This window comes from Oncorhynchus tshawytscha, linkage group LG13 (genome assembly GCF_018296145.1).
Source record: "Oncorhynchus tshawytscha isolate Ot180627B linkage group LG13, Otsh_v2.0, whole genome shotgun sequence".
NCBI classification, from domain to species: domain Eukaryota; kingdom Metazoa; phylum Chordata; class Actinopteri; order Salmoniformes; family Salmonidae; genus Oncorhynchus; species Oncorhynchus tshawytscha.
In genome coordinates, this window is record NC_056441.1 from 61,204,499 (window position 1) to 61,228,138 (window position 23,640).

Below are 23,640 nucleotides of genomic sequence, written 5' to 3' on the forward strand. Positions count from 1 at the left end.
TATACCTTAGAGAGCTCATTGAAAGTCAGTCAGACAACATGCAGCTCTCATCTCCTTCAGAGTGAATCTTCATTAGTCATAATAATGAACCAGGGAACGGCAGGCTAGAGAGGATAGAGTATAATTTACAGAATTGTAGCAAGTGATGATGTGTGTTCTACTGCTATGTAGTAGAGTGTGTGTTTGTCTGCGTGTGCGTGAATTTGTGCGTGCATGTGTGTGCAAATTCTGCTGTAACGAGCTATAAAGATCAGTGTGTGAGTAGCAGAGGGTCAGAGAGAGCCTGATTGTCCACTACATTTGACCAGAGCCTATGGGGGAATAAGGTGCCATTTGGGACGCACACTGCCTGTTCATCTGAGTAAGGCAGCAAGGACACCTGGAGGTAGAACAGCCTGTTAAACACTGGATCAATATGAACCTGACTTCCATTTCATGGTTCCCCAGTTCCAATCAGCTAACTATATCCTCTGCTGCTGCTACAGAACACAGAGGGTATAGTCATACTGACAGACAGAGGGCAGAGACACAACGCTAACCCTCCTTAGTCCTCCTCACCCTGTCAATGTTGAAATTTCAATCCACACATTCAAGAAGCAACTGAAGAGTAAACTCTCTCTCTCAACAGGCCTTCCCACTAAAATCTATATCTGTAATAACCACTACATAGCTAACAACCCACTGGCATTATGTTTTGTTAACTTCTATATCTGTAATAAACAGACTATGTTCTATATATGTGTACTACGGTTGGTGGGAGTGGCTGTCAAACCACAGGAAACAGAGTTTGGTGACGGAGACTACTAACGATCTGATGCTCTAGATTATCCACTAAAGATACATCTCATCTTTAATATGGGTTGTGTCCCAAATCGCACAACATTTCCTATATAGAGCACTACTTTCGACCAAGGCCCATAACGAGAGTGGGGGAGGGTAGAGATTGTGATGGGGGAGAGAGCAAGAGAGAGAGCAAAAATACAATCCTTCTCACAGGAGAAACAGGACACGCACATATGCCACCTACTAAAGGACAGGGAGAACAACAATTTACAAACAGGAAAAAAAGCATTGACAACATTATTTTCTTCAGGGTCTGCTGCAGAAAGAAAGCATCAGAACTAAGAGAGAGAGAGAGATGTTCCGCAGAGGTCGTCAGAGGACAGGAGAACCCTGTAGGATTAAGTGAGATTAAACAGCTCCTCCAATACATCTGCACTAAACACACACACACACACACACACACACACACACACACACACACACACACACACACACACACACACACACACACACACAGTACTAGAATTTACTTGTTCAATGAATAGGAATATTTATATATATAACAGAAAAAATGTTAGCTGTTATCCTGTTTATCTCACTTTTAACAACTTATTAGTTAGTTGTTACTGTATTTCTGACTGCTATTCTTTCTTTTTGCAACATGAAATCACTATCAGTCAGCATGTGGAACATTTAGGACCTAAACCCATCAACCTTTGGACTGAAGAGTTTAGCACGGGAGTTCAACAAAAATCTTAAAGATGTCGACATCATCATTCTGCAGGAGACATGGTGTAAGGCTGACGTTGTCTCTCACTGTCCCACAGGCTACAGAGGTCATTGTGCCGTCACAGAAACACAGCTCTGTCAATAGAGGCAGAGACTCTGGAGGACTGATCATTTGGTACAAATCCGAACTACAACATCTAATTGATCCCCTCAAAATGGGCAAATATCACATTTGGTTAAAACTGAAAAAATAACTTGTACTGACAGAAAAAGACGTGTTCCTTTGCGCAATATATATCCCCCCCCTCAGAATCCCCATATTACTCAGAGGAGATCTTCCCCACCCTTGAGGAAGAGACGTGCCATTTCCAGGCCCAGGGAAATGTGCTCATCTGTGGAGACACAAATGCGCGCACAGGAACACTACCTGATCTAACGAGCACACGAGGGGGCAGCTTTATTACAGGCCATAGTGTCTCTAACTGTCTTAATCTCCCCCATAGAAACAACAGTGAAAGCACCGTCAACAAAGAGAGAGAGAGAGAGGTTACAACACTGTATATACATAATATGACATTTGTAATGTCTATTGTTTTGAAAAATGTTAACTGTTAATTTTTATTGTTTATTTCACTTTTGTATATTATCTACCTCACTTGCTTTGCCAATGTTAACACATGTTTCCCATGCCAATGAAGCCCATTGAATTGAATTGAGAGGAAGCAAGCAAGAGAGAGAGAGAGAGAGAACACTGGATTCTCCAATTACCTTGAATGAGCTACAGGACAAAATAACAACCCTCCAATCCAACCCTGGGGTGGCAGGGTAGCCTAGTGGTTAGGGTGTTGGACTAGTAACTGAAAGGTTGCAAGTTCAAATCCCCGAGCTGACAAGGTACAAATCTGTCCCACTGTTCCCACAAATCTGAACCCACTGTTCCTAGGCCATCATTGAAAATAAGAATTTGTTCTTAACTGACTTGCCTGGTTAAATAAAGGTTAAAAAAAATAAAAAATAAATAAGGCCTGTGGTGTTGATGGTATCCTTAATGAAATGATCAAATATATAGACAACAAATTCCAATTGGCTATACTAAAACTCTAACATCTAGCATCTTCCCCAATATTTGGAACCAAGGACTGATCACACCAGTCCACAAAAGTGGAGACAAATTTGACCCCAATAACTACCATGGGATATGCGTCAACAGCAAAATTGGGAAAATCCTCTGCATTATCATTAACAGCAGACTCGTACATTTCCTCAATGAAAACAATGTACTGAGCAAATGTCAATTGGCTTTTTACCAAATTACCGTACAACAGACCATGTATTCACCCTGCACACCCTAATTGACAAACTAACAAACCAAAACAAAGGCAAAGTCTACTCATGCTTTGTTGATTTCAAAAAAGCCTTCGACTCAATTTGGCATGAGGGTCTGCTATACAAATTGATGGAAAGTGGTGTTGGGGGTAAAACATACAACATTATAAAATTAATGTACACCAACAACAAGTGTAAGGTAAAAATTAGCAAAAAACACACAAATATCTTCCCACAGGGCCATGGGGTGAGACAGGGATGCAGCTTAAGCCCCACCCTCTTCAACATATATATCAACGAATTGGAGCGGGCACTAGAAAAGTCTGCAGCACCCGGCCTCACCCTACTAGAATCTGAAGTCAAATGTCTACTGTTTGCTGATGATCTGGTGCTTCTGTCACCAACCAAGGAGGGCCTACAGCAGCACCTAGATATTCTGCACAGATTCTGCCAGACCTGAACGCTGACAGTAAATCTCAGTAAGACCAAAATAATGGTGTTCCAAAAAAGGTCCAGTCGCCAGGACCACAAATACAAATTCCATCTAGACACCATTGCCCTAGAGCACACAAAAAAAACTATACATACCTTGGCCTAAACATCAGCGCCACAGGTAACTTCCACAAAGCTGTGAACGATCTGAGAGACAAGGCAAGAAGGGCATTCTATGCCATCAAAAGGAACATAAAATTCAACATACCAATTAGTATCTGGGTAGAAATACTTGAATCAGTCATAGATCCCATTGTCCTTTATGTTTGTGAAGTCTGGGGTCCGCACACCAACCAAGATTTCACAAAATGGGACAAACACCAACGTAGAACACCGAATAATGCATGCAGAGCAGAATTAGGCTGATACCCACTAATTATCAAAATCCAGAAAAGAGACGTTAAATTCTACAACCACCTAAAAGGAAGCGATTCCCAAACCTTCCATAACAAAGCCATCACCTACAGAGAGATGAACCCGGAGAAGAGTCCCCTAAGCAAGCTGGTCCTGGGGCTCTGTTCACAAACACAAACACACCCCACAGAGCCCCAGGACAGCAGCACAATTAGACCCAAGCAAATCATGAGAAAACAAAAAAATAATTACTTGCCACATTGGAAAGAATTAACAAAAAAACAGAGCAAACTAGAATGCTATTTGGCCCTAAACAGAGAATACACAGTGGCAGAATACCTGACCACTGTGACTGACCCAAACTTAAGGAAAGCTTAGACTATGTACAGACTCAGGGAGCATAGCCTTGCTATTGAGAAAGGCCGCCGTAGGCAGACATGGCTCCCAAGAGAAGACAGGCTATGTGCACACTGTCCACAAAATGAGGTGGAAACTGAGCTGCACTTCCTAACCTCCTGCCCAATGTATGACCATATTAGAGACACATACTTCCCTCAGATTACACAGATCAACAAAGAATTTGAAAACATACAACCCATATTTATGCCTATTTATTTTCCCTTGTGTATTCAACCATTTGTACATTGTTACAACACTGTATATATACATAATATGACATTTGTAATGCCTTTATTGTTTTAAAACTTCTGTATGTGTAATGTTTACTGTTCATTTTTATTGTTTATTTCACTTTTGTATATTACAGTGAGGGAAACAAGTATTTGATATTTGTACGTTTGCCCACTGACAAAGAAATAGTCCGTCTATAATTTTAATGGTAGGTTTATTTGAACAGTGGGAGACAGAATAACAACAAAAATCCAGAAAAACACGTCAAAAATGTTACAAATTGATTTGCATTTTAATGAGGGAAATAAGTATTTCACCCCTCTGCAAAACATGACTTAGTACTTGGTGGCAAAACCCTTGTTGGCAATCACAGAGGTGAGACGTTTCTTGTAGTTGGCCACCAGGTTTGCATACATCTCAATAGGGATTTTGTCCCACTCCTATTTGCAGATCTCCAAGTCATTAAGTTTTCGAGGCTGACGTTTGGCAATTTGAACCTTCAGCTCTCTCCACAGATTTTCTATGGGATTAAGGTCTGGAGACTGGCTAGGTCACTCCAGGACCTTAATGTGCTTCTTCTTGGGCCACTCCTTTGTTGCCTTGGCCGTGTGTTTTGGATCATTGTCATGCTGGAATACCCATCCATGAACCATTTTCAATGCCCTGGCTGAGGGAAGGAGGTTCTCAACCAAGATTTGACGGTACATGGCCCCGTCCATCGTCCCTTTGATGCGGTGAAGTTGTCCTGTCCTCTTGGCAGAACAACACCCCCAAAACATAATGTTTCCACCTCCATGTTTGACGGTGGGGATGGTGTTCTTGGGGTCATAGGCAGCATTCCTCCTCCTCCAAACACGGCGAGTTAAGTTGATGCCAAAGAGCTCCATCTTGGTCTCATCTGATCACAACACTTTCACTCAGTTGTCCTCTGAATCATTCAGATGTTCATTGGCAAACTTCAGACGGGCATGTATATGTGCTTTCTTGAGCAGGGGGACCTTGCGGGTGCTGCAGGATTTCAGTCCTTCACGATGTAGTGTGTTACCAATTGTTTTCTTGGTGACTATGGTCCCAGCTGCCTTGAGATCATTGACAAGATCTTCCCGTGTAGTTCTGGGCTGATTCCTCACCGTTCTCATGATCATTGCAACTCCACGAGGTGAGATCTTGCATGGAGGCCCAGGCCGAGGGAGATTGACAGTTCGTTTGTGTTTCTTCCATTTGCGAATAATCGCACCAACTGTTGTCACCTTCTCACCAAGCTGCTTGGCGATGGTCTTGTAGCCCATTCCAGCCTTGTGTAGGTCTACAATCTTGTCCCTGACATCCTTGGAGAGCTCTTTGGTCTTGGCCATGGTGGAGAGTTTGGAATCTGATTGATTGATTGCCTCTGTGGACAGGTGTCTGTTTTACAGGTAACAAACTGAGATTAGGAGCACTCCCTTTAAGAGTGTGCTCCTAATCTCAGCTCGTTACCTGTATAAAAGACACCTGGGAGCCAGAAATCTTTCTGATTGAGAGGGGTCAAATACTTATTTCCCTCATTAAAAGGCAAATAAATTTATAACATTTTTGACATGCGTTTTTCTGGATTTTTTTGTTGTTATTCTGTCTCTCACTGTTCAAACAAACCTACCATTAAAATTATAGACTGATAATTTCTTTGTCAGTGGGCAAACATATAAAATCAGCAGGTGATCAAATACATTTTTCCCTCACTGTAGAGCTGTCTGGACAGTTGAGAAAGGAACCATAGTAAAATAAGAAGCAGACGGTGTCATTATTGTGTATGTGATATTAACATGGGCCACCTGCAGCCCAGAGAGAAACCAGCTGGTGTGTGTGTGTTATCTGTAGGAGTTGAGAGGCCAGATGACATGCTGACCCAACAGTCAGCTCCCCCAGCACAGCCAGTTGCATCCCAAATGGCACCCTATTCCCTACACAGTGCACTACTTTTGACCAGAGCCTCTAGTCAAAAGTATGCACTATGTAGGGAATAGGGTACCATTTGGGAAGCAGCCTCAATTACACAGAGACCAGTATGTGTGAGGTCAAAACTAAGGCCCAGAGTTTCTCCTGGAGGTCAAACTCCTGGCCCTCCTCATACTAGACCTGGCCCTCCTCATACTAGACCTGGCCCTCCTCATACTAGACCTGGCCCTCCTCATACTAGACCTGGCCCTCCTCATACTAGACCTGGCCCTCCTCATACTAGACCTGGCCCTCCTCATACTAGACCTGGCCCTCCTCATACTAGACCTGGCCCTCCTCATACTAGACCTGGGTCATCAGGCATTGGGCTAGAGAACTGGCCTAATGACTGCTCACCTCCATTCACTATGAAATATCATACCTCCCGATGTGTGCAGACAACTTGGAACAATAGGATTTAATAGCATCAGAGAAATGAATGATGTTTTATCTTATAACATTGTTTTATTTGATGTGGAAGCATTTTTTATTTAAAGGTAGACTCAGCTAAATGAAGTTGCCACAGGCAGCACCACAGATATTGAGATGAGTGAGATGCAAGACTTTGCTCTCACACAGTCACACACAGTATCTGCACATGTGCACGGGTTCACATCACACTGTTACAGCGTGGAGGCCAGGGCACCAAGACAGCGGAGAAGTTGAGCCTCACACTTCAAGGATCTTAGTTGTTGCGGAAATTTACCCACTATTCCGTTTATATTCTGAATCTACGTCATATCACAGAGTCTACCTTTAAACAAAATATTTTGAGATGTTTGTTCTTTGTAGAGTTTCTAAATCAATAGATTTTGTTCCCCTTGTTTCTTTACTCCATCTGCTCTGCTAGGTTGCGTCCTAAGCGGCACCCTATTCCCATCAGTTTATAGTGCACTACCTTTGACCAGGGTCCACAGGGCTCTGGTCAAAAGTAGTGCACTATATAAGGAATAGGGTGCCACTTGGGACGTAGACCTGTCAGTTTGAGACTAAGAGCACAACAGTAAAATGACTAAGTCTATAAAAATAAAATGTTTCATTGAACGGACGTGTCATGTTCAATTGACAGAGGCAGTAAATATGTTGCTTATAAAAATGACAATAAACTTCTCTCAGCTCAGCAACAGGCCCTGCCCATAGTACACGGTTCAACCCTGGACCATGAGGACACTGAGACCCTCTATAGCTCCTCACTTTATAATGCTGGCCTTGACAGTGAGAAGAACCCAGTGGTTGTCTGGGGTCATACAACATTATGAATGACAGGATTGTACTGTGTGGAGAGAGACCGTGGCTACTGTCATGTATATCCCTAAACCTGTCATGTATATCCCTAAACCCTGTCATGTATCACCCTAACCCTGTCATGTATCACCCTAACCCTGTCATGTATCACCCTAACCCTGTCATGTATCACCCTAACCCTGTCATGTATCACCCAAACCCTGTCATGTATCACCCTAACCCTGTCATGTATCACCCTAACCCTGTCATGTATCACCCTAACCCTGTCATGTATCACCCTAACCCTGTCATGTATCACCCTAACCCTGTCATGTATCACCCTAACCCTGTCATGTATCACCCTAACCCTGTCATGTATCACCCTAACCCTGTCATGTATCACCCAAACCCTGTCATGTATCTAACCCTGTCATGTATCACCCTAACCCTGTCATGTATCACCCTAACCCTGTCATGTATCACCCAAACCCTGTCATGTATCACCCCTAACCCTGTCATGTATCACCCTAACCCTGTCCTAACAAACCCTGTCATGTATCACCCAAACCCTGTCATGTATCACCCTAACCCTGTCATGTATAACCCTGTCATGTATCACCCTAACCCTGTCACCCTGTCATGTATCACCCTAACCCTGTCATGTATCACCCTAACCCTGTCATGTATCACCCTAACCCTAACTGTCATGTATCACCCTAACCCTAACATGTATCACCCTAACCCTGTCATGTATCACCCAAACCCTGTCATGTATCACCCTAACCCTAACATGTCATGTATATAACCCACCCTAACCCTGTCATGTATCACCCAAAACCTGTCATGTATCACCCAAAACCCTGTCATGTATCACCCAAACCCATGTATCAACCCTGTCATGTATCACCCTAACCCCAAACCCTGTCATGTACCCTGTCATGTATCACCCAAACCCTGTCATGTATCACCCCAACCCTGTCATGTATCACTAACCCTGTCATGTAACCCTAACCCTGTCATGTATCACCCTAACCCTGTCATGTATCACCCAAAACCTGTCATGTATCACCCAAACCCTGTCATGTATCACCCAAACCCCTGTCATGTATCACCCAAACCCTGTCATGTATCACCCAAACCCTGTCATGTATCACCCTAACCCTGTCATGTATCACCCTGTCAATCACCCCAAACCTGTCATGTCATGTATCACCCTAACCCTGTCATGTATCACCCTAACCCTGTCATGTATCCCTAACCCTGTCATGTATCACCCTAACCCTGTCATGTATCACCCTAACCCTGTCATGTATATCCCTAAACCCTGTCATGTATCACCCTAACCCTGTCATGTTTCACCCTAACCCTGTCATGTATCACCCTAACCCTGTCATGTATCACCCAAACCCTGTCATGTATCACCCAAACCCTGTCATGTTTCACCCTAACCCTGTCATGTATCACCCTAACCCTGTCATGTATCACCCAAACCCTAACCCTAACCACTGAGTATTCCATCAGTAGACTAGTTACTTCTACAGACCTTGTAGAATAGAGGACACGTCAGAAGCAGATATCATTATAGCCGACAAGAAAAACTGTTGAATTAGGGTTGCTTGTTACAGTTTTCAACCACACATCAATAAATCAATTAATTCAATCAATCAATCAGCCAGGAGCATGCTGACTAACCATAGTCGTTCAGCATCTTGCAGGGGATGTCCAGGTGGGTGGAGCCAAAGGGGTTCCGTACGAATCTCCGCCTCCTCCGTAAGTCGTCCTCCCAGTAATCCAGACGCCAGAAGTCATTCAGCTGACTGAGAGACAGACAGAGATAGACAGGTTAGACTAAGAGACAGACAGAGATAGAGAGACAGGTTAGACTGAGAGACAGACAGGTTAGACTGAAAGACAGACAGAGAGATATAGGTTAGACTAAGAGACAGACAGAGAGAGATAGACAGGTTAGACAGAAAGACAGAGAGAGAGATAGACAGGTTAGACAGAGACAGACAGATAGAGATAGACAGGTTAAACAGAGACAGACAGAGAGAGATAGACAGGTTAGACAGAAAGACAGAGAGAGACAGAGACAGAGAGAGATAGACAGGTTAGACAGAAAGACAGAGAGAGACAGAGACAGATAGAGATAGCCAGGTTAAACAGAGACAGACAGAGATAGCCAGGTTAAACAGAGACAGACAGACAGAGACAGAGACAGAGAGAGAGAGAGAGAGAGAGAGAGAGAGAGAGAGAGAGAGAGAGAGAGAGAGAGAGAGAGAGAGAGAGAGAGAGAGAGAGAGACAGGCTAGACAGAGAAAGACAGATAGACAGGTTAGAATACACACCACACACACACACACACAGGCAGGCACACACACTACATAAATTTCACATACAGCACCACAACACCAGGATCCATCCCCACAGCAGCAGCAGCAGAAGCCACTACACTATAAATCACTAACACTCCCATTAACAAATACAGCATCAAATTACAAGTCTAAATGGCCCAGCTTGCCTCCTTTTTAACTATGTTTTTTAACAAGACTTGTAAATCATAGAGGTAGGACTCTCAACACAGGCAGGGAGGGAGAGGAGGGCGGCATGGAGGGAGGGAGGGATGGAGGGAAGGTGGGAAGGAGGGAGGCAGCAACATGGGGTTTAATAATGATGGGGAGGGTCTGAGAACACTCCCTCCCTGTGTGTGTATGTGGAGCCATGATTAAAATAATGTGTTGAAATATTCATTGAAATGATTCCCAGAACCCTGGGGCAACCCAAAAGAAAATTGCATTTTTATTCATTATTAATAACAGCAAATTAGAGCCTTGAAAACCGGAGAGAAAGAAGGGAACAGCTCCAGCATGTGGTAACCATCTTGGTAAAAATGATTATTCCAACATTTGCAGGGAGGACCTGGGAAGGAGGATAATTTTATTGCTCGCAGCTAATGCAAACCATTAAGCCGTGGGCCCAGCATCAGGTTACTAAGTGCAGCTCTGGCTGGACACATTTCAAAGGCTTTGTGTTTCATTCAAGGGGAACTAAAAGTAGAAAATCACTGCAAGTCATTTACGTACTCTAAACGAAGCTGTGGAGAGAAATATGGAGCGAGGGAGAGAGTGATGATTAAAGTAGAGCAGATGACAGTTTGGTCTGAGAAGATCCTCAGTCACATCAATGGACCATGTGCTTCATCTTCATCCTCTCCATCTAGACCAGAGTGAGGAACTACACAAGTCCTCCTTCTCTTCTGACCGTGTCCCACATGGCACCATATTCCCTATATACTGAGTGTATAAAACATTAGAAACAGCTTCCTAATATTGAGTTGCCATCAGAACGGCCTCAATTCATTGGGGCATTGACTCTACAAGGTGCCAAAAGCTTTCCACAGGGATGCTGGCCCATGTTGACTCTAATGCTTCCCACAGTTGTGTCAACTTGCCTGGATGTCCTTTGGATGGTGGACCACTCTTCATACACACAGGAAACTGAGTGTGAAAAACCCAGCAGCGTTGCAGTTCTTGACACACTCAAACCTGTGTGCCTGACACCTACTACCATACCCCGTTCAATGGCACTTAAATATTTTGTCTTGCCCACTCACCCTCTGAATGGCACACATACACGATCCATGTCTCAATTGAAATCGTTATTTATCCTGTCTCCTGCCCTTCATATACACTGATTGAAGTGCATTTTACAAGTGATATCAATAAGGGATCATAGCTTTCACCTGGTTTCACCTGGTCAGTCGATATCACGGAAAGAGCCGTTCCTAATATTTTGTACACTCAGTGTATAGCGACCTACTTTCGGCCAGGGCTCTTTCATTTTCCTTTTACCAGTACAGAACCGTATTAAAATGATGCCTCCACCTCCACCTTAAAAATGATCCAGTCAGAATGTATTACCACCACCATAAACAAGAACAACAACCCAGACAGCTGCCCAGTTACCAATCCACCTCCAGTTTTGGCAATCTGGCTAGCAGCCAGGGCTACCATTGTATAGTCCCCCCCAATATTGAGTCAGTCTAAACAGATTAACTTGTTACAAGGGGATCACATCACCAAACCACTCTATGAATATAATATGAATATAATATGAATTTAATATCTACAACTGTCAGTAAACCGAAGGCTCAGGAGACTTAGCAGGCCTTTGACAGCCACGCGAGCTCAGTCTCAGTTAAGCATCAATCAACTGTGTGTGTGAGTGTGTGTGCAGAGTATCAGTGTGCCTAGAGCTTGTCCCCTGTCTGTCAGTCTCCCAGCAGGCTTGAAGCAGAAGAACAGAGATGTCAGTAGGTGGAGAGGCGAATCCACGTAAATTATATTGTAAACGCTAGATTACACAGCCAGAAAAATGGAAATACACTGAAGGCAGATGAGAGATTACTGTTACAGATTATAACCCCTAATTCCCACTACAAATAGACTGCCAACCGCGGTGGGGGAGGAAGGAGCTGCTTTGAACATTTCCTCTACACCACATTAAACACATGAAACACATATGATGCGTGAGATTTGATAATCATTTGTGTACAGCAACCTAAACTGCAAGCCAAAATGTTTTCAGATAATACGAATCAAACATTCAACAAACTAACCCCAACATTACAAGAATTGATTAACCAAGCAAACATGATTTCTCTCCCCCTGACCCCCCACCCCAACCTCATCCCCCACCATATGCTTTCACTTTGGAGGTGGTTTAGTAGTGAATGAAAAGGAGAAATAGAAAGATGAGGAGGAGGAAAGGGAGAGAGGAGAAGGAGAGAGGGGCCAGTGATACTCTAAACCGTGTGGTTGGCACCAGACAGGTTCTGGACCTTCGTGCCAACCTGCATTACTGAAGGAGGCTGGGCCAGGCAGCTCAGTGTGGGTGGTCCGGGATGTCTTCCAAATGGCACCCTATACTATGGGCCTTGGTCTAAAGAAGTGCACTATATAGGGAATGCTATTTGGGAGGCAGACTGGATGGTCTGGTGCTGGGGGGCTCTGGGGAATGGCTCCCATAGGGGGCTAACTCAGTTAGCTCACACACACACACACACACACACACACACACACACACACACACACACACACACACACACACACACACACACACACACATCTAAAACACTAGACTCCTAAGGGCTCTGGTCAAAAGTAGTGCACTATATAGGGAATATGGTGCCATTTGAGACAGCCTGAGAGAGAGGCCAAGGTGAGAGAGACAGAGAGCGACATCGTTCCTCCCTCAGTCTGTGAGTGTATTGAAAGTATTCGGAGCTGGGGGTTTTTATTTGTTTTTTTGTGTGACCAAATCTTTATTTATTTTGTCATTTTTGGTAGTCTGTGTGGTATTCTGAGTATACTGATGGTAGTCTGTGTGGTATTCTGAGTATACTGATGGTATTCTGTGTGGTATTCTGAGTATACTGATGGTAGTCTGTGTGGTATTCTGAGTATACTGATGGTATTCTGTGTGGTATTCTGAGTATACTGATGGTATTCTGTGTGGTATTCTGAGTATACTGATGGTAGTCTGTGTGGTATTCTGAGTATACTGATGGTATTCTGAGTATACTGATGGTATTGTAAGTGTATTGAATTTGATGTTATTCTGATTATACTAATGGTATTCTGAGTGTACCGATGGTATTGGAAGTGTATTGATGGTATTCTAAGTGTATTCCAAGAGTATATTCGGAGCAGAGTAAGAGAGAAGGAAACAAAGACAGATTGCAAACTGAGAGGTGTTAAAACTGTGAAGTTCTCATCGATAAATTCACTCAAATCCATCTAATAGGACATGTCCGATATTCTTCAGCATCTGAAGCTATATGTCTTCTCTGCTTTGCTGAATCCAATATGAGCACAACAAAGCTTCATTTCATGCATGAGCTAGAGAAATGCATGCTGGGAAATAATGTGACGCTAGAACAGCTTCAGACACAGATGTACTCCAGGCGTGTTACAAAGTCTGTTTGATACTAAAACAAAGATTTAGTATATGTCTACCAGCCAAGGTCTTCTATTGATGTTAGGCTAACATTAGACTTGTAGAAACAGACAAATACTACTAAATGATATGAGGGTAAATACACAATAGTGAATCAAATCATTTGACGAGGCGCGCCCTTGGAATATACTGAACATTTCATCAATAGAGAATGTAAAGTGCGAGGCAGTGACAGCCAGTTTATCTCAATGGGATCTGTGAGGAGGACTGACTGGCTCTCCACTCCCCTGTTCTCCCCTCGTAGTGGGGCTTCAGGACAGGCATAAAGAATGACTGAGGCCAAGCCTCCCAGAAACTGGCTAAATTTATTAGCCCTGTCACACATCAATCACACAAATGGATTTCAAACTGCATTTTAAAAGCTCATTTTCCAGACCTGATAACCAAGAGGAAACATGGTGGCCATTATTCACAGAAGCTTTTAGATTGTAGGTGCAGCACAATAAATGTGTAAAAAAGACTATCTTCTCTCCTGTTTCCTCTGTGTATATTCAAATCCCATATCTCCGGAATGTGTGTGTGTGTGTCTGTGTCTGTGTGGTGTGTGTGTGGTGTGTGTGTTGTGTCTGTGTGTGTGTGTGTGTCTCGGGGCTGTGGAGACAGATTTAACACCCCCGCTCCACAGGGAATGTGTTCTGTTTGTAAAAGGCAGTAAAACCTGACAGCCATGACTCAAAATAAAACGGTGAAGAGGGAAATAAAAGGATTGAAAACAATTTTCCAGCACAAATACAGCCCAATCTAGGACAGTGGGAGCTGGTTTGTAGTGATGCACTAGGCTTGTATTGGCACTGGGGACAGTTATAGTATAGTGATATAGTATAGTTATAGTATAGTAGTAAAGTATAGTTATATATAGTGGTATAGTGACTGAACTCTGTACCAATGACACGACTCTACTTCCTCCCATTTTCCATTGAGATTATTCATCGGAGAGGAGAGAAGGAGGAGGAGAGGAAGGGAGGAATAGGGCAGGCTAATACTAATACTTGGTGTCTGTCAGGCCTGCACTTTGCTGCCTGCAGATAATATTAGAGGCTTGTTTAAGACTGAACTGTCCATCAAAGTGCAGCTAAAATAACTACTTATAACACTGTATGTCAAAGCACAGCTACAACAACTAGCACCCACTCAGAAAGACAGACAGAGAAGCAGGCAGCAGAGACGGAGAAACTGTCTGTATCCAGCCTGTCAGGTCATTCTCACCTCCTCACTCCACGTTTCCGTCCAAAATTACACCCTATTTTACAAAAGCCCTACGGGTCCTGGTCAAAAGTAGTGCACTACATAGGGTATAGGGTGCCATTTGAGACACATACCATCTCTAGCGCCTGGCTGTTGTATGCTGCCCCCCATCAAGGTCATATCTCTGTTAGAAAAACAACAAACCATTATATCAACAAACAATTACAGCTGACCACGTTGTCAATGACCCAGTTAAGAGTGGTCACTCCAGAGTGTTCTTCAAACAAGGCGGTAAACTGGACCATGGTTCTGATGTTTATTTCTAGTGACGTCATACAGATAGTTCTACTGCATATGAACCATAACCCTCTGGAGGGACAATCATTCAGATAGAAAAGAAGTATACAAATTTCAGTTAGAACAGAACAAACCATGTTTCAGGTAGAACAGAACAAACCATGTTTCAGGTAGAACAGAACAAACCATGTTTCAGGTAGAACAGAACAAACCATGTTTCAGTTAGAACAGAACAAACCATGTTTCAGTTAGAACAGAACAAACCATGTTTCAGTTAGAACAGAACAAACCATGTTTCAGTTAGAACAGAACTAACCATGTTTCAGTTAGAACATAACTAACCATGTTTCAGTTAGAACATAACTAACCATGTTTCAGTTAGAACATAACTAACCATGTTTCAGTTAGAACAGAACTAACCATGTTTCAGTTAGAACAGAACTAACCATGTTTCAGTTAGAACAGAACTAACCATGTTTCAGTTAGAACAGAACTAACCATGTTTCAGTTAGAACAGAACTAACCATGTTTCAGTTAGAACAGGACTAACCATGTTTCAGTTAGAAAAGGACTAACCATGTTTCAGTTAGGACAGCACAAACCATGTTTCAGTTAGGACAGCACAAACCATGTGTCAGTTAGGACAGCACAAACCATGTTTCAGTTAGGACAGCACTATCTAAGTTTTAATTAGAACATAACTATAGTGGTTTCAGCATCAGCCAGTTTGTCCTGACAGAGAGGGCTAAAAAAGATTAAATAAAACACAATTATATTCTCTTTAAATGCTTCCATTTGAGACTGGGGTATAATTATAATAAATAGCAGTAAATCAGTGACTAGTCTATTTAAAGAGGCAGGACTGGTTAGTGTCTCACCACACACACCCTGTCCTGTGAAGGGGGTGCCCTGCCCTGCGCCCCGAGCCCTGCGCCCCACACTCTGTGCCCCAAGCCCCGCGTGACACTGACACTAAACACACTCCAGAGCTCTCAGATTAAGTCCTTCTGAGAACAAATGGTCTTTCTTCTCTCCTCCATCCACACTCTGTCCATCTACCAATGAGAGGAAGCTATTCATTGTCTATGATCTGTCAATGGTTTAGGCTCGGGTCACTGTTAACATGATTCACTGGTCAGTATTACCATGACACACTAAACCATTCTGCTCTGGGGACATGGCAACCATGTCCTAAAATGTAAGCATGGAGGAACTAGGGTTGCAAAATTCAGGTAATTTCCCCAAAATTCTCAGGTTTTCTACAAATACTGCATTTCCTGCTTATTCCCTTGTGATTTTGCAAATTGGATTTCTGTAAAACCTGAGAATTTTGGAAAAGTTACCAGAATTGTGCAACCCTTGGAAGTACTGCATGATGGTCTCTCAAAAACAAATAATCTACCAAACCATTATACTTCTGAAACCTGCCATATCACTCAAAAACCATGCAGTATTATACTGATATTTTAACACATTTAATACAGAAACATTCAACATCGGCTTTCAAACGTCTCCCAAAACAGGCAGCGTAGATGACGGATCCCTACGGATAGAAAGGTTTCAACCGGGCAGGTATAAAAAACATTCAGCCATCTAATTGACTAAAAAAGTCTGAAAACAAAACAATGTCTGTCAATCAGTGTACTATATCACTGACTGTCTTTGATCACCATGGTGACACATTATTCTACATCAACAGACAGACACAGCTAAATAAAACTGCACATCAACATGAGGCGACTGGAAACCATATGGCCATGGATGGTGTATCAATTGTAATTCTTCAAAGTAAATTCAGAAAACAGCCTAACAATACATCAAAAAGAAGATAATTTGTGTAATGAATGCATATTAACGCATTAAGAGTAAGACTACCATCAATACCCATCAGTAACAGTCAGACTACAGTCAGTGACAGTCAGACTACAGTCAGTGACAGTCAGACTACAGTCAGTGACAGTCAGACTACAGTCAGACTACAGTCAGACTACAGTCAGTAACAGTCAGACTACAGTCAGTAACAGTCAGACTACAGTCAGTAACAGTCAGACTACAGTCAGTAACAGTCAGACTACAGTCAGTAACAGTCAGACTAAAGTCAGTAACAGTCAGACTAAAGTCAGTGACAGTCAGACTAAAGTCAGTGACAGTCAGACTAAAGTCAGTGACAGTCAGACTACAGTCAGTGACAGTCAGACTACAGTCAGTGACAGTCAGACTACAGTCAGTGACAGTCAGACTACAGTCAGACTACAGTCAGTAACAGTCAGGCTACAGTCAGGCTACAGTCAGTAACAGTCGGACTACAGTCAGTAACAGTCGGACTACAGTCATACTTGTCACGCCCTGGTCTTAGTATTTTGTGTTTTCTTTATTTATTTGGTCAGGCCAGGGTGTGACATGGGTTTATTTTGTGGTGTGTTTATGTATGGGGGTTTTTCGTAGGTTTTGGGATTGTGGCTTAGTGGGGTGTTCTAGCAAAGTCTATGGTTGCCTGAGGCGGTTCTCAATCAGAGGCAGGTGATTCTCGTTGTCTCTGATTGGGAACCATATTTAGGCAGCCATATTCTTTGAGTGTTTGGTGGGTGATTGTTCCTGTCTTTGTGTTAGTTGTCACCAGATAGGCTGTATAGGTTTTCACGTCCCGTTTTTGTTTTTGTTTTGTTCGTGGTTTTCGTCTATTAAAGATGTATCGAACTAATCACTCTGCATTTTGGTCCGACTCTCTTTCAACGGAAGAAAACCGTAACAATACTACAGTCAGACTACAGTCAGTAACAGTTGGACTACAGCCATACTACAGTCAGACTAAAGTCAGTAACAGTCAGACTACAGTCATACTACAGTCAGACTACAGTCAGGCTACAGTCATACTACTGTCAGACTGCAGTCAGTAACAGTCAGACTAAAATCAGAAACAGTCAGAATACAGTCAGAATACAGTCAGTAACAGTCCGACTACAGTCAGTGACAGTCCGACTAGTCAGTAAGAGTCAGGCTACAGTCAGTGACAGTCAGTAATAGTCAGACTACAGTCAGTGACAGTAAGTAACAATGAGATTAGTCAGTAACAATGAGATTACAGTCAGTAACAGTCAGCAACTGTCAGTAAAAGTCAGAATCAGTCAGACTAGTCAGAATACAGTCAGTAACAGTCAGACTACAGTCAAACTAAAGTCTGTAACAGTCAGACTACAGTCAGTGACAGTCAGTAACAGTGACACTACAGTCTACAGCAGAGTTTTAGTACGTCTGAACCCCTCCCTGCCAGCGCTGTAGAACATTAATCTTTCATCAGAGGTGGGGCTCACCTCCCAGCTCTCTCTTCTCTCTCTCTGCTCCCCTATAACTGATGATAGTGTGAATGCTCTCCTTCAGAGGTAATTATCTGGCTGCAAGGTTAACTCCACCCCCAGGGAGGAGCTGCTGTACAGTAGGTCAACAACAAATAAAAGCGGACAGAAAAAGAAGAGCTAAAACAAAGGAACTTTACTACCACTACAAATATGTTGTTTTCCCCTCTTGAATATACATAGATACAGAGGACAGACATCACCAAGGCTGTGTTAGGGTTCCTGCTGCATTGATTTTCTAAATGAACCATCATGTCCAGCAGGATCATATTCACTGGTCCTCCATATACCTTCACACAGGACCCAGAGAGACCTTGATCTACTCCCCCCCACAATCTTTCCTCTCCTCCTCGTCAGAGCTGCTATTAGAATGGATAACCCGGCGAGGCGAGACAGCGGAGTGCTTAGCCAGGCAGCCAGTGACTGAAGGGTCCATTCCATCACTAAGTTATTATCCACAGGCAAAGTGTTGCCATTCATCAGAGACTGAGAGATGAAACTCTCTGTTAGTCAAGGGAAACGCCCGTTCCACTCCCCTCACCAAGGATCAATATATGCCACCGCTCTCTCCTCCATTCCTTCCGCTACCGAAAAAGTAATTATACAGGAGCAATGTTGCAATGTTGACAATCGATAGCTCAGCCAGGTTGGGTTAAGGTCTGTAGAGGGGGGTGGGGGGATTTAGGCAGCTACTGATGTCAACAGTGACACCTTGGAACAAAGGACGTCCTGTCTGTGTCTGTATGTCTGTCTGTCTGCTTCCACCTGCTCTACATCCTGTTAAGACGGCCATGTTGGAACATGTTGGAATGCCTGGGTTGCATCTGAAATGGCACCCTATTCCCTATATAGTGTAATATATTTTACCATGGTTCACAGGGCTCTGGTCAAAGTTAGTGCACTATATAGGGAACAGGGTGCCTTTTGGGATGCAGACAGTGGTGGACAGGGGAGGTCTTTAGTGTCAATGGAGATGCAGACTACTCACTTATTTTTATTTTTTTACCTTTATTTAATTTGTCAAGTCAGTTAAGAACCAATTCTTATTTTCAATGACGGCCTAGGAACAGTGGGTTAACTGCCTTGTTCAGAGGCAGAACAACAGATTTCTACCTTGTCAGCTCGGGGATTCGATCTTGCAATCTTTTGGTTACAAGTCCAACACTCTAACCAACGCAACCCAATATGTATCAAACTTGAATAAATGCATGTGTCAAAAGATAGTTCGCAGAATGCAGGTAGATCAGAGGTAGATGTGACTGAGTGAAAGGTTTTATAGTTCCATTTCATGAGAACTATAAAAACAAAGCCAACATATTATACTATTACTATAACAGAAAACAGAGTAGAAACGATATTGACATTCACAACAGTAAATAAGAGGATAAATACAAACTGGCCTTGTCTTCAAGGATGGTTATTATCATAGTTTAAGACTGGAAGTTAAAGACACTGTGTAATATTCTAGAATTAATTAATCAGCCTTGCCTTGACGTCTCCTTTCTCTTGACAATGCTGAACTTTATAATCCAGTGACAGGGGTCAGGGGGTCGCAGCAGAGGGAGGAGGGGCCAGAGAAAATCAGTCTCTCACTGGAGAAAATTCTAACATCCAATTTTCAACTTGATTTATCAGTGTGAAGCTCAAACTGAATGGGTGCCGTGATGGGAGGAGGGGGAGAGAGGGAGGAGAGGAGGAAGAGGGAAAGAGGGGTGAGGAGGGAGGGAGGGGTGAAGAAGGAGGAGGGGAGCTGTCTCAGAGCTGCATCAAAGGCTTCTCGTTGTGATTTAGCACAGCAGATCAATACAACCCTATACTGTTTCAATTTGAACACTATTGATTTTGTGATGTCGACTCAATACACTGCACATTCATCATCAGGCAAGCAGAAAGTATGATCCAACAGCCTACTAGGCTGATCAAACTGCCTTAACACAGCCCTACCATCTCCTGGGCTGATCCCACTGCCTTAACACAGCCCTACCACCTCCTGGGCTGATCCCACTGCCTTGTTTAACACAGCCCTACCACCTCCTGGGCTGATCACACTGCCATAACACAGCCCTACCACCTCCTGGGCTGATCACACTGCCATAACACAGCCCTACCATCTCCTGGGCTGATCACACTGCCATAACACAGCCCTACCATCTCCTGGGCTGATCACACTGCCATAACACAGCCCTACCATCTCCTGGGCTCATCTGGTTAATTCTTATAATAGGTTATATGATCGCAGAGAGACTATGTATGTATCCCAAATGGCATCCTATTCTCTATGTGGTGCACTAATTTAGACCAGGGAATAGGGTACCATTTGGGATGCACCCATTGGCTTTCCGTCCATGTGCAGTGTCTCCTCGTCACAAAGAGTTACGATCATAATGGTGTCTACGAATTCAAAATACTATAGTTGTGTAAAAACCTTCAATAAAATGTGCACTATAGTCATTAGCTGTAGTTTAACCTGGGTGAGTATATTAAATATAGAATTCTGTTGCTAAACTGCTCAACACAGATCAATATCCTCTGGCTAGTCTCCCGTCAGGAGTTAGGGTTAAAGTAAAAACAATCTCTGTGCAGGCAAGCATTCACACCTACTCACGCACACACACTCTTTCAACCAGCGTCACAAATTACACACAGCGCTTTCAGAATGCTGGAGGGTTTTCTATTTTACAAGAGCAGCAAAAGTTAATGTAGCATTGAACAAGGCTGAGCTGCTACACTGCCCTGAGCTCATGAACATATTGCAGCATTTTTCTTCTCCAGCAGGTCACCATTAAATGGGTATTTGTTGGAGGTTTTGCAGTATCATTTACAATGCTCCCCCGCTCAGCAACCTTTTGTTCCAATACTAATGCTATCCCCGGAGAGAAATTCTATAAATATTTGAATACGTAAATCTACAGTAGCAGCCCGCAATTCAATCTTCTATGTTTTGCCAAGGTTACTTTACTTATACGCCTGTTTGGTCTGTTTTATGAATTTCTCTATCAGAACTGCATGGCATATAATCAAACATACTGTGTGTGTGCAAATATATACACAATGCTCCAACATCTGGTAAGAGGGTGAAGTAAGGCATTTAGTTGCATGAACTACTGTAGGTAAGGATATCTATATTATTATAATAACATTCCAGCTGTAATTCAATCTGTACTATAGTTTGCATCCAAACGGCACCTTTTTCCCTATTCGGGTTGTCTACTCTGGTTAAAAGTAGTGCAATATGTAAGGTACAGCTGCATGGGGAAATAGGGCTCTGGTCAGGAGTAGTGCACTATACAGTATAGGGAAAAGAGAGCCATTTGGGAGTCAGAATTACTCATAGATGAATGGTCCAATGATGGTAAATGTGCATCTTTCTGAGGTAATTGCATCTGTTTCCAGGACTGTGTTTGTCAGGTGGGATGATGCATGTATAAATCACTAAATCTATACGCCACACAACCCATGGAGAGTATCAGCAGTCATTAAAACACTCCTCAAATCATTCAATTCAATCAATTGAAATCTCCTTACAAACTAAATGAAGGTTTATTGTATTTTTTCAACAAACATCTGACAACACAGCAGAATTCCTAAAGCCCTCAAAACATGATCCAGATGTGTTTTCTATCGATGTGAGTAAACAACATCCCCTTAATGAACATAGCTAACCATCTGTATGTCCGTGAACATATTTAACCATCTGTATTGCATTTTCAAAATCCAATAAGGAAAGCCAAGCTACTGTTTCAGTGAGGGTAGTCAATTACTGAAAGAGTTCTTTCTGTAAGGAAGGCAACATTTGACAGGACCTTTGCTGCACTCGCCAGGTCGTCATTGTGAATACAGAATTTGTTCCTAACATACTTGCCTGGTATAAAAGCTTGTTTTATAAGGAGCTTCCTAACAGATCATGGCCAATGTCATCAACATCCCAACGAACATGCATGTCATGTGTCGTCGTGACAGTAACAGGGGGAAACATAGAGCGAACAGTAGTCGGGGTCTAAGAACAAAACCTTGTCGTACGCCTAATTCAACTTTAGAGGATTTTCCACGTAGTTGGACAAATGGACACTGCTCAGATTGGTGGTTTAAGCATCCATAGCATCACTATTCAGCACTGGCCCCCTTCAACCAGAGTGTGTGTGTGTGTGTGTGTGTGTGGTGGGAAGCAGAGCTAAGGCTCCAAGGATCTGTAGTTTTCAAGGCCCAGGGGAGAGGTGTGGAGGGAATGACTCTGACCACCAACCACCACCAGGTGTTCTGCTGTGTGACTGAGAGGGTTGCTGAGAGACTCTACAACACTCTACACACACACACACACACACACACACCTCCCCCCCAACCCCACCCCAAGTCTGTTTGACCGGTGGTCGGTCCCGAGGGGGGTTCAGTCTCTTTGTCTGTTATTGAGTTAGTTGACCTGGTCCCTGATCAACATCAAATCAAATTGTATTTGTCACATGCGCCAAATACAAGAATTTTAACTCTCACCATGAAATGGCTTACTTACAAGCCCTTAACCAACAATGCAGAGTTAAGAAAAAATATTTACTAAATAAACTAAGGTAAAAATAAAAGACCAAGAATAAAATTACAATAACGAGGCTATATAAAGGGGGTACCGGTACAGAGTCAATGTGCGGGAGTACAGGTTAGTCGAGATAATTTAGGTAATATGTACATGTAGGTGGGGGTAAAATGACTATGTATAGATAATAGATAGTAAACAGCGAGTAGCAGCAGCATAAAAAAAGAGGGGGGGAGGGGCAAAGCAAATAGTCCAGGTACCATTTGATTAGCTGTTCAGCAGTCTTATGGTTGGGGTTAGAAGCTGTTCAGCAGTCTTATGGCTTGGGGTTAGAAGCTGTTCAGCAGTCTTATGGCTTGGGGTTAGAAGCTGTTCAGAAGCCTTTTGGACCTAGACGTGGCACTGCGGTACCACTTACCGTGAGGTAGCAGAGAGAACAGTCTATGAGTAGGGTGGCTGGAGTCTTTGGCAATTTTTGGTCCTTCCTCTGACACTGCCTGGTATAGAGATCCTGGATAGCAGGAAGCTTGGCCATACGCACTACCCTCTGAAGTGCAACCAGTCAGGATGCTCTCGATGGTGCAGCTGTATAACTTTTTGAGGATTTGAGAACCCATGCCAAATATTTCAGTCTCCTAAGAGGGAAAAGGCATTGTCGTGCCCGATTCACGACTGTCTTGGTGTGTTTGGATCATGATAGTTTGTTGGTGATGTGAACACCAAGGAACTTGAGGCTCTCAACCTGTTCCA

The 23,640-nt window shown here is 43.1% G+C and overlaps 1 protein-coding gene across 1 annotated transcript in view; it reads right to left on the reverse strand.

Moving 5' to 3' along the window:
• The window catches only part of LOC112266105 (neurobeachin a), a 255,505-nt gene that overhangs the window by 151,407 nt on the left and 80,458 nt on the right, over nucleotides 1–23,640 (reverse strand). Inside the window, exon 35 of the mRNA XM_042296092.1 lies at nucleotides 9,205–9,329. Coding sequence (XP_042152026.1) covers nucleotides 9,205–9,329 — 125 coding nt within the window. The remainder of the gene's footprint in view (nucleotides 1–9,204; nucleotides 9,330–23,640) is intronic.